The 14,974-nt window shown below is 39.2% G+C and overlaps 2 protein-coding genes across 4 annotated transcripts; both read left to right on the top strand.

The window, feature by feature from the left end:
• Positions 1 to 548: 548 nt before the first annotated feature.
• On the top strand, positions 549 to 1,461 carry LOC115042182 (14 kDa phosphohistidine phosphatase). Of its 2 annotated transcripts, none has more exons than XM_029500251.1 (3): positions 549 to 775; positions 1,002 to 1,126; positions 1,224 to 1,461. In XM_029500251.1, exons 1-3 carry the CDS (start codon positions 559 to 561, stop codon positions 1,314 to 1,316), a joined length of 435 nt encoding a protein of 144 aa, XP_029356111.1. In that variant the 5' UTR covers positions 549 to 558; the 3' UTR covers positions 1,317 to 1,461. The 2 variants fall into 2 exon arrangements, with proteins under 2 accessions (XP_029356111.1, XP_029356112.1); XM_029500252.1 differs by having other exon boundaries at positions 549 to 784; positions 1,005 to 1,126.
• Positions 1,462 to 4,779: 3,318 nt separating this feature from the next.
• Positions 4,780 to 14,828, top strand: firrm (fignl1 interacting regulator of recombination and mitosis). Of its 2 annotated transcripts, XM_029500046.1 has the most exons (25): positions 4,780 to 4,913; positions 5,110 to 5,241; positions 5,445 to 5,484; positions 5,572 to 5,660; positions 5,898 to 6,002; positions 6,129 to 6,269; positions 6,381 to 6,543; positions 6,680 to 6,764; positions 6,885 to 7,023; positions 7,412 to 7,501; positions 7,600 to 7,664; positions 7,767 to 7,915; positions 8,764 to 8,893; positions 9,243 to 9,429; positions 9,762 to 9,844; positions 9,954 to 10,005; positions 10,430 to 10,519; positions 11,584 to 11,769; positions 12,732 to 12,851; positions 12,931 to 13,026; positions 13,120 to 13,233; positions 13,660 to 13,764; positions 13,842 to 13,922; positions 13,996 to 14,142; positions 14,543 to 14,828. In XM_029500046.1, exons 2-25 carry the CDS (start codon positions 5,149 to 5,151, stop codon positions 14,750 to 14,752), a joined length of 2,760 nt encoding a protein of 919 aa, XP_029355906.1. In that variant the 5' UTR covers positions 4,780 to 4,913; positions 5,110 to 5,148; the 3' UTR covers positions 14,753 to 14,828. The 2 variants fall into 2 exon arrangements, with proteins under 2 accessions (XP_029355906.1, XP_029355907.1); XM_029500047.1 differs by lacking the exon at positions 4,780 to 4,913 and having other exon boundaries at positions 5,116 to 5,296; positions 5,407 to 5,484.
• Positions 14,829 to 14,974: the final 146 nt, after the last annotated feature.

Raw genomic sequence — 14,974 nt, 5'->3', positions numbered from 1 at the left:
GAAACAAATGCTATTATGTTTTTAGATTACTGCTATTAAGGAAGTGTGTGTAGAGAAGTGTGTGTAGAGTGTGTATAAAAAAACAAAAGAACTTGTTCATCTACTTTCATGGAGACGATTTATAGAATCTAACTGTCTTATTTACAACAATAAAACAGGACACTCTTTCCTGTGGAGAGGTTTGCAAGATGGATTGCAAGTTAGAGACCATCCAGTGACCAGAGGTTCAAACGTCCATCCTGCTGTCTGTTGGAGTGTTTCAGGAATAAAAACTACATCCCAAGCAGATTGACCTCTGACCTCTGATGTTCCCTCTGTCCTCTGTCTCCAGCATATGACAAACCAAGCGAAATCGATTTGCTTTTTTTTTCCCTCTTCTTTGTCACACAAACTTGAGTTGGTAAATAAAAGTATCTTTAAAAATGACATAAAAATGTCATATCCTCAACTGATTTGGGGGCGCCAGCGTGCGAGGTCCTCATCTGGTCTGCGGGCCTGTCCCTTTAAGACCGGAACGAGAAGTCCTGGTCCAAATATGGTCATTGGCGTGAACGCGCCATGTTGTCCACGGTTTGCGGGCGGCTGGTGGGCAGTTTGCGGGTTCCCGGTGCGTTCACCAAAGCGACAGTTGCAATGACAGAAGCTCTGGCTAAGATCGCGGATGTGGAGATCGATCCCGATGGAACTTTTAAGTACATACTGGTTAGAGTGAAAGTGAAAGACGGCGATGTGCACAAAGACATAGTCCGCGGCACAAAAAGTGCAGAGTATCACAGTAAGTCCGCCGCTGCAGGTTTCTGCAGAGGAGCGCCAGTTCGCCATAATGCAAACTGAAGTCACGACTACAAGTTTTGCAGACTGGTCAGACTCCTGCAAACGTGCAACGCGCACACAAACTGTACAGATCTAACGCTGCATGGCTGCCAACCTTCATGTGTTGTATGCCGAATAGTAGACTGTAATGAAACTAAAGCAGGTGGTGTGGTTTGGATTATTTTCAGATCACATATTTGAGAAGGTCAGTCCAGCTATGGAGGCCTTGGGGATGGAGTGTAAATGCCTTGGAGGAGGGAAGATAGAGCACAAGAGCCAAGAGAAAAAACTCAGAGTGTTTGGAGAATCAACTGTAAGTGATTTCCATTGCAAATCATTGAAAGACACTTTAGGTGTGTTATAGTAATGTTTTCATGTGAATTAATTTATTCTCTCTGGCTCATCTTCAGGCATTTGGCAAAGCAGACCATTCTGTGTCTGTAGTGAAGTTGAAGACGGCCTACAGTGACTATGAAATCACCTGGTCGGATGATAAAAAATAGTTTAAAGCTGTATCTCATTTCAAAGGTCTTCCTCTATCTATCATTTCTATATAAAAAATAACATAAGGAGTTGTTCCTTCTGTGAAATGTAATTTAATTTAAATGCACCAATCTGTGTTGAAAAACCTGCTAATAAAATAGATTAATAATACGAAGCTCTCCAACTTTTCTTTTAAACACTTTATTTTTTCTCTTTTTTAAAATAATTTTACATTTCTAAAATGATGGATGTAGTTTGACGCTAACCAGAAATCCCCCTCCAAGCAGATGAGTCATTTTCACTTTTACATTTGTTGGTGGATTGCAGGCGGATTCAGAGGCTGTGTGCCAAGCGTGAAGTCCATACAGGAATGGGTGAGCCTGCTGAAATCGCTAATGCATCCTGTTACCACGAGAGAATGTTTCTTTAAAAAAAAAAAAAGGCAGACGACAGAGCCGCCCTCTCACTTTCATTTGTGAACTAACAATAATAAACTAAATCCGAATGTGTTGGCCAGATAATGAAAGACAGGGATCTAAAACTCAATGGCAAACATAATAAAAGCGAGATTGTGAAACGATTGCTTTGAGCTGAGGCCATGTAGGAATAAACCTGTTTATTATGGCACTTCACAAAAATACCCATGAGACGAGTGAGATGATATCTCAATCTTAAGCTTCATTTTCTAAAGAAAAAGAAACCTAAATGCCTAAAGCTATTGTGGCTCCGTGGTCATTGAATTACATCACACATGATCTATATCAAATTTCATGAAAATTCACGAAGTTCAGATATTTTAGTCCGACACACAGATGCGATGAGCTGCTAGAGACGAAAAGTCTGAAGATCACAAAAAAGAATTTGTCATGTAGATTTTTCATTTTTTATCAACTGTACTAGTAAAAACTATTTAGTATTATGTTCTTGAAAGCATCTTCACTTTGCTTTAAGGGCCTAAAACACATACACAGTGCTGTATGCAAATGGTATTATTCCAATGAAATTCTATCCATATCAAAAATCTACATCCTTTTCCTCTGGATTTTCCAACCTGAAGCAGACAATGTTTTTAAAGGTACATGCTGTTATTGTTAGTGGAGTACATACTTGCCCTTTATTTCATTTTTAGCTTTTGACTCACCCCTGGATTGCAAAAATGAAAAAAAAAAAAAAGAGTGATGTGTCATTCTGCCAACTGAATGAATAGAATTAGCTCTGAATGTGCCAAAAAGGATCTTATTCACTTTGACTTCATTAGCAGACTTAATGTAGACGCTGGCGATGACTACAAAATTGGCAGCTATTCCACAGGACAAAAAAATAAAGATGAAAGTAATTTTCCCTTATGTTTATATTCCAAATCCAGAACCAACTTCCTTTTGCTGATAACCTTTTCATTATCTATGAACAGGAGGGTCAGTGAGGAAGGAGGGGTTTTAAACTATTTTAGACACAACCCACTTCTTGTAAAATGCCCATTTCACTATTAGGGTTTAATGAGTTTTACAAGAATAAGGCATTTCTAAGACCACACCTTAATCAGTGTGTCTCAAGATGACACCTATGTCATAAACTTCACAGTCTCATATTGTAGCCCGTTAAATATGCATTTCTATAATTTCTATAATTTGTTCAAAATTGTCTACATGTTTAAGTAGCTTGTAATGGAAAATGAACATGTATCAGATATATGGCGACAGATTCGATTCATTTTAAAGCACCAGTGTCTTTCACCAAAAACATTTGTTTCACGCTGAGAAGTTCAGACATTCACAAATTTGTACATGAGTAGGATTGTAAAAGATGGACACATTGGACACATAATATCAAGTATCTGTGCATAGGTACAACAATCCCCAAGATATAAAAACACACTTTGTAGAGGTACTTCACTTTGACGCCAATAATACCATCATGTCACAATACAACACATTGTATCCTACATTACATTTTACAATATTTTTGTCCAGATGAAAGAAAACAGTTTGCAAGTTGTGCTGCAGTAAGCTCTGTATAAAGAAAGATATGCATCAGTGCGGAGTCCTGTTTCCTAAACAAGAAGTTGGTCATTTCCTGCAGCAGCAGCAGGTAACACCTATGGCTGTTGGGAAACAAAGAAGTGGGAGCAAACGTGCGATGCTTTACTTCAATAGCAAAGATCTTATCAGTAAAACAATAGCTAACAGACACAGTGCCTTTATGGAGTAAATCTGCCAGAGTCAATAGGAAGTCTAGACAACTGAAACATAAATATCTCCTTTCCCATAACTGATATAAATACAATCTAAAGAATTCTTCAACTTCAAGTCATTTACTGGAAAGGACCTATAACATCCTAATAGATGTTGAAGTTAATTGAATATACAAATGTTCTGTATATGGCTCGACTATGACAAATTACTGTACAAATCATGCAATTAGGAAAGTGCAGTTATCAGTGTTTATCCAGGATGTGTGTCATTTTGTTGCTTTTATTGCTCAAACACAGTGGTCACAATGAATAAGCAACATGGGTGGAATTTCTCAAAGATAAGGTTTCTTGCTTACTTTGAAGTAAGAAGCTGTTCATGAAACCCACAGAAGCAGAACCCCCACCCCATCCACAATATATGTATAAAGGATGTAAAGGCCATTTATGCCATATTATATGATTGATTAGATAACAGTGTCTTTTTTATCCCCATGAAACCCTTGTTGTTCATTCAGTCATACTACAGGGAGAGGTTTGAGCACAGAAACTAGCCCAAACCCCTTTTGTTAATGCCCCAATATATCCATTAAAGAAGCACACCACCACTGAATTCCAATTAAAATTTGAGGCCCTCAATAATAATAATAATAATAATAATAATAAAATTATACAGAGAATATATCATGTTGTATTGTGTATAACCCACACAATAATTTAGGATTTGGGTGTGATGATTTCTGTGATGTTAATCTGCAGATCTGTAGTGTATAATGAAGACGACCTCGTGGGCATAAAATATGTTTTTCTCCAGAGTTTGCATGTTCACGAAGGCAAATCAGATCTCCTTGTGTTAACATCAATGTCAGATCTTAATACTAGGAGAGATCAACTTTGAGAAGATTTCTCATTGTTGATGAATGCTTCATTCCGGTCAAGGAATTTTTTGACTTGTGATTTAATTTAATTTCCGTCATTCATAGAGCAATCTTTTATTTTGTAAGGATTATCACATATAGAACTAATTGGTGACATCATTTAAAGTTATGTGGGTCTTAATCTGTAAAAAGTTCCTTCTTTTCACAGGTAAACTAAAAAAAATACAACTATATGTTTATATTATTTCAAAAATATATTGTTATGAATGTGTTTTGAGCTTCCTGGTTTCAGTTGTTAATTTCATCGCTTTTGCAAACACTTTGTTCTCTAATTGGCTGGATGCTTCAGAGTGTAACTTTTCAGCCAATCAGAGTGAGCCCTGATGGCGAGCTTCGGTGATAACGTCACATCCGATTCAAACAACGGCGCGCGGTACGGTGGTCCACAGTCGGGTCGACTTTCTGTTTTTCTTTTCTACGTTTCCGTCGACAGCAAGAAGATAATGGCGAAATAAGGACAGTTTAACAGCTGGGCACTTCTTATGTTTATGGTAAGAAACTCTTTAAAAAAAAAAAAGTTAAGCTAACGAGATGTTTTAGCAAAAACAACGCGAGGCTAACGGCGTTTTAGTTTCCCTTCGTCCCAAAAACAAAAGCGCCAAACTCCCATTAACTTCCCAACAACTCATTAGCTGACGTTGTTTTTTTTTTGTTTGTTTTCTTCTTAAAACAAAAAAAAACCTCCAGTCTTGCAGACAATAGTCCGGACCGGTGTCTGCTGTCATCATGTCCCAGACCAACACTCTACTAGACGAGGTCCTGCAGTGGAGCCAGGAAACCTGCCGGCAGGAGCTGAAGTCTGTCCTGCCAAAACTCACCATATCCTCCATGATCCATCTTCCTGTCGGAGCTGCTCCCACATGCTGATGTGATAGTATGAGTCACTGAACACCAACGTGACATAACAATTATGTGTTTTATTTTATTTTTCAGAAAAAGTGTTTTTGTTCATGCTGATTTGTCCTTATTCTTGAATATTGGAAGTGATTTCCTGCAGCGGGGTTTTCCTTGACAGTTCGCACTCTTTGCACCAGAAATCTGAGAATTGGGACGATCATATGCGTGAGTTTGTTTGGTTATTGCACACTTTGTGATTAGAAGTAGTGTTGATTGAGGATGAAATATCTCATAAACTTAATATCTCTGCAGGTGTACTGAAGGTAATTACAGACATGTTCCTTCCACATATTGATTTGTCGGAGCTGGAAGATGAGTGTTTCTCAAAGATTTTACCAAAGGTAAACAGGTGATCAGTGCTTTTTGAATGACTGTTCATTTATTTTTTTTAATTTGACATTTCAACGCTTCCTTTTTGAGGACACTTTCAGACGTTGGTGTTTCTGCCAAATTACTCACCATGAATCTTTGATTTTACTTCATATTATAGGATTATTCATGTTTTACAGTGACTTCCTTCGTCATTGATATAAATTTCCTTAAAAGTGTGCTGCTCTGTCTTCTCTGTGTTTCTGCAGGTTGTGACAATGTTTGAGAGCATGATGAAAGAAATCCTAGACCAAGTTGGAGGGTTGTCCAGCCAAAACACTGAGCTGTGTACCTTACTAAGGAACATTCTTCAGGTACTTTTGTTATTTTAAGGCCTTGTATTCAAAGTTGCGCAAATAATGGCATAAAAATTTAAGTTGAATATGATATACTGCTCTTATTTCACTCGTAACCATTATTTTGACACTGGTATCCTTTAGGCAATGATGCAGATAGTTGATGCACTATCCACTTGTGTGCGTCATGTTGGTTCATTCAGTGAAGCTCCTGACCTGGACGCCATCCGTTCTCTACCTACTTGTATCCTGAAAGTGCTAAGGGAGACCTTTCAACACTGCAAAGTTAGTATGCTCAGTTCAGTGGTAGCTGTAATGAGTGCATTCTAACGCCAATCCTGTATTATCTGCTTCACTTCAGAATTAGCTGAAGTTACTGCCACATGTTTTCGACAGGAGAGTGAGGTGGTTTACTGTGGCCGTTTGTCCCTGGTGGCCGACCTGCTGCAGGGACTCTTCAAGGAGGCATATTCCCTGCAGAAGGGTCTATTGGAGCTGTTGGACAGGGTCTCATTCGACAGTAGTGCGTCAGAAGAGGACATCTCTGACATTGTTTCAGGTGTGTGTGTGTTTATACACGTATATGCCTTTGTGTTTTACAGCCATGCTTCTGAGAATTAAGACTTTCCTTTACTCTTTTGATAAATCTGCATTGCAGTCTTCAATTCATTGAACATATTTTTCATCTTCCTCAGTGATTCACAGCCTGCTGGACATCTGCTCTATTATCTCCAACCTGGACATTGCACTCCATGCAAACACATGGAAATTCCTCATCAAGTCAGTAGAGCAGATACTCACATTGATACCATTATCTGTCATACTTGATTAGTCGCTTATTCTAAAAATAAGTTTCCATATCTCTCAGCAAATCATTAAAATTGTCATTATTCTATTCAGACAGAGTCTGAAGTACCAGTCGTTGGTGGAGGAACACCTACATCATGGTGACATCTGTACCAGCCTCTGTGAAAACCTGTTGGCCTCCTTCCAAAACGGTGTGGAGCTGGCTGAACAGATACAAATTGCTGGTCTCCAGGTAATCTCAGGAAATCTCTGGTTTGGTAATAAAAGAGATAAAACACATAGTATGTATACTTTTAGAGGTTTTTTTTATAGATGCAGGGATATTGGATGTGTAGTTATTGCATTTTTTTGCTTTAGTTTGAAATTAGCTAAATTTTTACGTTGATGGTTTATAGCAAGAATTTCCTAATGTTACATTTAGAAATGTGCCAGCTGTTTTCTCTGACATGACACCAACAGGGATGGCCACAGAAGCAGATCTGTATTGACTTTATGCTCAGCATAGAAAGAATTATGTTTCTTTTGTTGTGCTCCTAAAAGGTACACTTGTGCTTATCAGTGTAAGGCTGAAGATTTGATCCTTCACCTTTTGTGTTCATGTCTATTGTCCTATTTTAAAGGAGGCCACACAAAACCCTGAATACAAGTTGTTCCTGAAAACTGCAAAGATGTGCAGATTCTTTGCCAACACACTTGTTCATTACATAAAGGTACTACAACATAGGCTCTTCGAGGAACCCTCTGCCCTCTTTAACAAAAAGCAGTGAAACAACCTGTGCATCCCATCATTTTTTTATTCTTTCAACAGGAATTTAAATTTTTTCTCACCAAGTACTGTAGCTGCTTTCACCAACTCTACCTCAGGGTAATCAGGTATGTGTGGCTTGGATGTGGTTTTGATAATCAGCTGATGACAAATCTTTTAATTTTGAAATATCAAGCAATGCAGAAACATAATCCGTAATTGTCTTTTAGTAAATTCCCTCCCAGCCTGTGTGCCCCAACACTAACCAGGGCTCTGTGTGAGGAGTTGAACGCTGCTGCTCTGGTTCCCATGGATGCCCTCCTGCTCCAGTTGTTGCCTTTAAGGGCCTTTGCTGAAGTAGCTCTCCAGCAAGATTTACGTGAGTTGAAGCTTGTCCTTATCTTGCCTAAGATACTCCCACTTTGTTGATAGATGTTTTCCTGTTTCCCTTAGAATGGAGAGAGATTAATCTATAAAGAAAAATAAATAAATAAAAATCTGTAAACTTTCAGCATTAGCGGTGTGCCAGTTCCTCTCCCAATAATTTGATTTACAAACAGTTTACAAAAATGAGCTAATATTGACAATTGTATGTGTTCATTGTAATTGCAGCAGATTATAACAGGCATGGTGGATGTAGATCAAATAGTTTGTTTTAATCAGCAAGGCCAGCTTCAAATTTGAAAAGTTCAAATATGGCACCACAATATTTTTCTATTTTGTTTTTAAAGCCAAAAACAAAACAAAACAAAAAAAAATCATCAGAGGGTGGCTTTGTCTCATTTGAACATCTGCATCTGGGCACACTAGCAGTAACGTTTACGTTGACTTCACCTTTAAATAAATAACTTAGTCAATAAGCCACACCCAAAAGATGTAATTAAAATTGATTTCCCCTGCTGTAATGCTGATGGCTGGTCTGATCCCATTGAATTTGCTGAGCATTTGCAACATTGGTTCTGATACTAGTCCGCTATATTGGATAAAAGCATGAAGATTGTAGTGCACAATAATCTCATGTTGTGTTCTACACAACTTGCTGGGCTTTTAGGACACACGCTCAATGATGTTTTATTTCTAAAACACAGAATATTTCTGCAAATTGTACATTAAGTAAATGTTAGCATGTTTGGGGAAGAAGTTGAATACATGTTCTGCTAACATCATGCTGCAGAATATGCATCATCGTCACAGTCTGAGAATTAGCCTTGCTTTCTTTGTCTGCAGGGTTAAGTCCTGAACACGAGCTTCCTCAGTGTCTTTTGCTGCTGAGCACCCTGAGTCAGCTGTCCACCCAACCGGAGGAGGTGCAGCAGCTTTGGTACACTGGCAGCCAGTTCTCAGAAGAGACACCCAGGTCGAAAAATCTGTCATTAAAATAAAGTTGTCACTAGCTGGTAGCCAATGCTGTTTTGCTGCGACATATAGTGTAAATTTCAATTTTCTTCGCATGCAGTGGAAGTCAATTTACCCCCACAACTTTACTATAACGATGATAGATATTTTTAATAATAGTAATAAGTTTGACAGACTGTTATATAAATACATCACCCATTTACTAACCTCATACAAACTGACAGACTGAAGGTCATGAAGCAGCCCTTTTAGATCTTGGTATTTAAAGTTGTGCCAATTTTCCAATTCATTAGAGGATTGCGTTTACAACCTCACTTACTAAAGAGTCTTTCCATCCTGTCTGTCTGCAGGCTTCCTCTTTACAATGCCTTGTTCACAGGCTTTCGCCGGTGCTACCGTGAAAGGAAGGTACCAGTTCTTTTGCCAGGGGTGATGATGAAGGGTCAGGCTCAGGCCAATGTCAGTCTACACCACCACCTATGCGTGCAACTCTCTGCCAGCGTAGCTGCACTTTCTCCTGTGTACTTCCCCGTGCTGGTGAGGTGGACACAATTAGCTATTTTACTCTGAAGTATTACTAGAGGTCATGAACGCTGAGGCCAGAATTCTTTAGTAACGTGTATTTTAAGCTCTGTATGCTACTATAATTACAAAATAGTTGAATTCAAATACAATGCACTTCAGAATTTTGGTAAGTTAGAAATTTTGATGCACAGTTACATCAGAAGCAAAGCAAACGAAAATTATTCTTTCACTTGTGTTCGGCAGATTTAAAAAAGATTAAACATAAACAGTTTGCATATTTTTGCAACTGTGTTTTCCTCCTCTTGTTTGTCTGACTTCCCCTTTGCTTTATCACTCTCTTTCAGGAACGCTGTTTGGTTGATGCTGTCCTACAGGCTGATACCCAGACAGCTTTACTGGCAACAGATGTGTGGTGCTTTACAGCACGGTAATTATTAATGCAGCAGCTACTATTCACTATTGATTTCTCAATTGGCAGTTGTTTGCATTTTTGCGCTACACTGAAACCACTGCTGATTTATTTTTTCTGTTTACAGGTATGGGTCGGCAGAACTTTGTCTACATCACGTTCTCATTATTGCTCAGCTGGTGGGTAGAAAACAAGGGCATACACAATTTAGAGAATCCACTTTGTGGTCTCATTCTATTCTAGAAAGATAATTTTTTTCCTTGTAATCGATAATAAAACTGCAGTTTAGATTTTTCCCTGTCCATGACCTTTCACTGAGTACTTTAAGCATTTGCTGAATCTTTTTGTTGGGTTATGGACTAATGTGGGGTGCTCACTATCTTCTGTGGCACCCCATCAGAGGTGACGATTGGTGCTGTTGGACCTTGGAGACTGACACCTTTCTATAACATCATCAGATTAACCTGGATCCCACTGATTTCCATTCACGTCCCTCTGCGTCGGCTCTTCACCTTCCTTCTGACCCGACGTCCTGGGGATTTTACTCCTCCTGGGTTCACACTGATACTCACATCCTCTCTGTTTCTCCTTCCTATCCTTCAGGTGAAATCATGCACCAATGAGTGTTACAAGTTGTTCCACATGGGCCTGCTGCTTAAACGCATGGTTTTCCTGATGACACCAAACCACCAGGTTAGAAACCCTGGAATTCACTACAGTTACATTTGACTGCTTGGCACATTTTTCGTGAACTTATGGAGTAAATAACGGAAGAGTGAGTTAAACAGTTAACATTTGTGGACTTTAATTAATAATTTTTATTTTTATCTGACAATTAAAACAGCAACACAATGAGGCTATGTATTTAAAACACCATTCTGTGTAAGATTGGCTGCTGTTTATTACAATTAGAGATAATTGATTCCTGAGCAAAAATGAGGTTCAGTTTCTTAATTTCACAAGTATAAAACAGTTTGAGAGCTTGTCACACAAAAGAAAACATCAAAATTATTATATAATATTTTATACACATATGTAATTTTGATATATAGTTGACATTAAAAAGCAACAAGGAAGTTGCTGGGCAGAAAAAAAAACACATCTTTAATTGGAACAATGGACATAAAAGTATATTTCCTCATTTGACTCATCCTTCAACACTTTGTTTAAAGTTCGGGTGGGATCCGGTGACTTCAAAGGCCATTAAATAGGATTCGCGTTTGATTGAACCATTCATTGATTCCCTGGGAGATTAGGAGAGTTTGTTCCTTCCTTAATTGTTGGGTAATGAAATGTGGCTTTCATGACTGCAGGCTGAAATCAGGCACAGTCAGACAAAGAAGTTGAAGACTTGGCAATAATATCAGGTGAAGTAGCAGTTGGTTTTGAGCCTGAAAATGGACTGAATTAGTGTTACAATGACGATGAATAGAGGTTTAGGTTTAAATGCATGTTATTTGATGACTTTCAAATAGTTTACATTATGAACACAATCTAGAATATGTGTCAACTCAAAGCCCAGCAAAGCCCCGAATGCTGTGATTAAATGATCCTTTGGAGGAAATTGAGTATGAAAATGTGCCACTGGAAGTTGGTGATCACGGTTTGGAAGTCCTGGGTCAATCTGGAATATTCTGGCTAGTTTGATAAGATCACAAATTCATGGCAAATTCCAAAAGCTGCTTGTGAAGATCAAAGTAACTGAAGCATCTTGATAAGGATGCATTTTGACTAATCCAAGTGTGTTGTTTCTCCAGATGGAGTTGGTTGATCATTATCCACCCTCTGATGTGGAAAATCTACCAATCTGGCATCATATCCTCCTCAGAGCTCTTTCCCAGGATGCCCGTCACCGCGTCGAGACAGACATCATTGGCATTACCCAGAAAACTCTGAACGAATGGCAGAATGGAGGGTACAAGCTGGGTCAAGTGGAAAAAGTGGTGAGGATGAACTCAGACAACAGATTTTGAGATAACTAATCAATTGTATCAATATGTGTTCACCCTCCATTATCACAATAGAAATGCTCTGACTATAATGCTGAATATATACAGAAGAAGGGCGCAATACAAATATCACAGGACAATTCTGCAGCGTAGTGTCTGTCCCTGTGTGCTGAGGAGAGAGTGGAGAGATGATAAATGAACAGAGCAAGTGAGGTCAAGAGTACGATAACCTTGTTCCCATGTTTGAAGAGAGATGGCACAGATAAGATTGTTCTTGGTGGCCCTTTCTCAGGATTCTGTGCTATCTCTATGAGAACTACATTTTCTTTGGCAAATTTGTCACAGAGAAGATTTTTTTTTAGAAGTTATGGGGAACAGCAATGCACAGAATCATCAGTTTATAGCATTTATGTTTTTAATCAGTGTGCATGTTTGCTCAATTCTCAGAAGTTGTTACTTGCAGTTTGACAAATGTGTAATGATAAGCCTGTTACTTACAACACACACACACACACACACACACACACACACACACACACACACATACATACATACATACATGTATGTTATTTATTTATTCTTGCAAGTTCTGCAGCATATGAAGAAAACATGAACATATAACAATATGTTTAATGTTATTTTTAAAAACTGCGCAGTGCAGGAGATTTTATATTGGAAAGTCTGAATCATTTAAATGTTTTTAAACAATAAAATTAATGTGAAAAACATAGATAATTAAGTATCAAAACACAATCTGACATGCAACCCACTTCTTAATTTAAGTCAGGCTGAAGGACACAATCATCTACTTTCATTATTTCATAGTTCAGTTGTCCAGCTGCTGTCAGTCCAGTACTTGCCAGAATAAATAAACTCAACCAAGAACACAATGCAAGAAAGCAGAGAGGGGAAATTAATAGGAATGCATTCTGACTAAAAGTCACACGTGTTTCCAGAATGCAGTGCTGTTGTCCCTCCTAGTGGTGGTTAAAGGGAAGTCATCCCCTGAGGAACAGTGTGTGCTGTCTGCAATGAAAATCGTCACACAACTCTGGTTACGCATGAGTTCAGATCAGGTGAGTGCCAAGACCGCACACACATGTAGACACACAGATGAAATGTAAATGCATAACAGCATTTACTGTCACACTCCAGGTACAGACTCACCCCGTGCTCCAGTGTACTCTGCAGCTCCTCTTGTCTTTGTCAGCCTTACTGGTGAAAAACATGGAGCCTCAAGCCATTAGTCAGGTCCGTTTGTTTTTACAGCTCAGATGAAAGAGATTCAAAATTGAGAGTAAATCTGTCAGCTGATGCGTGTGTCTCTTTGCTTTTGTGTCCCAGGCGCTGCTGTGTGTGGAAGCTCTGGTGTCTCAGAAATGTGCAGATCAGGTGCTGCTGGCTGCTCTGGAGTTTCTTGCCTCTCTGGGGAAAATCTTTCTGCCTCCTGACAGCCAGGTACTGAGATCAGACTTTGCCAGATGAGAAGTTTAATTTATAGTTCCATTATTAACAGTTCTCAGAAAGCGATTACCTGTTCTCAGTGGAAACAAAAATAGATCTGTGTTAAAGAGGTTTACTCAGATGTCATTATCTGTTATTTGGTCTGGATTATTTTACTGTTTATGTCACTGTCTTCATTGCTTCATGAAATAAATACTCCAAGGCTGAAATATGTAAACAAACAGCCAATTTAGAGTCAACAGTTAACATAAACATGCATATCTTTGGACTGTGTGAGGAAGCCAGGCTACCCTGAGGGAACCCACGCAGGCATAAGGAGAACATGAAAAGGTCCCAGGCCTGGAGTACGAACTAGAACCTTCTTGCTGTAAAGCAAAATTGCAAATTCTTTCAACTATACAAACTGCTTCTGACCAACAGGGCCAAATTCTGCCGAGGCTGAGCAGCCTGTTTGGAGCCACGCTGGCTGACACGTCCTGGGTGCTACATCAGCATGCTCTGGAGGCCTTCTCTCATTTTGCTGAGGTAATGATTGGTTCTGAATCAGTGCTCTGTCCCGTTGATGCCGCCACACAGCCTTAATGTGTCCTTCTGTTGTAAAGGTCACAAACCACGAGGAGGTAATTTCCCAGAGTTTGTGTATAGAAGAAACCAAGAACAAGGTGGTAAATTATCTTAGCAAGGTAAGGCGTGCTGATACAGTCATGAACATTCACCTGAATGCTGACTCATTTAAATGAGACTGTTTTGTTTTAGACTGTAAATCCACAGGAAGCCACAGAGACACGGCTACAGAGGCTCAAGGTGGAGACGCCAGAAATTGAGCAACACAATATGAAGCTAGAAAACGTTGAAGAAAATGTTTGTAACAAACAGGCAGCAGAGGCAGTGTCAGATTCAGAGGTAAGTAACATCACTAAAGAATGATGTTCATCCTCAGCCTTGCTGCAGATGTAGACTAACAGTGGCAGGGCATTTCAAACAAAGAGGGAAATGATGTGAGGTTCAAATTTGCAGATGATTTAAAGACCACTTCTGGAGATTACTGTTTCCAAAATGTGCTATTTTGAAGTTGTCTGATGAAATGTAGTCTTGTAGTAGATTTGTACTACTGAGGAAACACAGCCGTAGAGGATATTGTAAAATATTTAACTACTGCACAGTAAAAGCACTCTATAATTTGATGATCAGAAAGTTAGACTTTCGTATATATGGAACACATCTGGTTTGTCTGAGGTAAAATTAAAATCATGCTGTGTGAGGATTCAAATCATAAAAGGATGATTTTTTTCCTCCCTCTCAGCCAAGTCCAAAGCGAGCTCGGCAGGAGAGCAGTGCAGAGAAGGAGTACAGCTGCTACGTCCAGACAGCTGAGAGGGCTTTAAAAGCCCTTCAGGCTCTCACTGAGGGAGGCGCCGGCACAAAAGCACCACAGCCACAGTGGCTGCAATCCAGACTGCAGGAGCTCCAGAGCCTCATAACCAACATCTGCACAACCAGAAACACAACTTAGCAGCTCCAGTCGGTTTTCCAGCCCCAGATCCTTTACTTTCTGTCGATCTATTTTACTCTTGACTTATTAAACTCTTTACAAAGCATTGATTCTAACTTCAGTTGGGGTAAGTTTGAACTGTTCTCATTGCCTGAGTGCAGGTCAGTGAATTTTACACCATAAGATGGACAAGAAGTACCTGTTTGGTGAAAGCCAAGTCAGTGACTGTACAGGTCCAAGTAC

The sequence above is a fragment of the Echeneis naucrates genome, chromosome 4 (genome assembly GCF_900963305.1).
Source record: "Echeneis naucrates chromosome 4, fEcheNa1.1, whole genome shotgun sequence".
In the NCBI taxonomy this organism is placed as follows: Eukaryota; Metazoa; Chordata; class Actinopteri; order Carangiformes; family Echeneidae; genus Echeneis; species Echeneis naucrates.
This window is presented reverse-complemented; position numbering and strand designations above follow the sequence as displayed.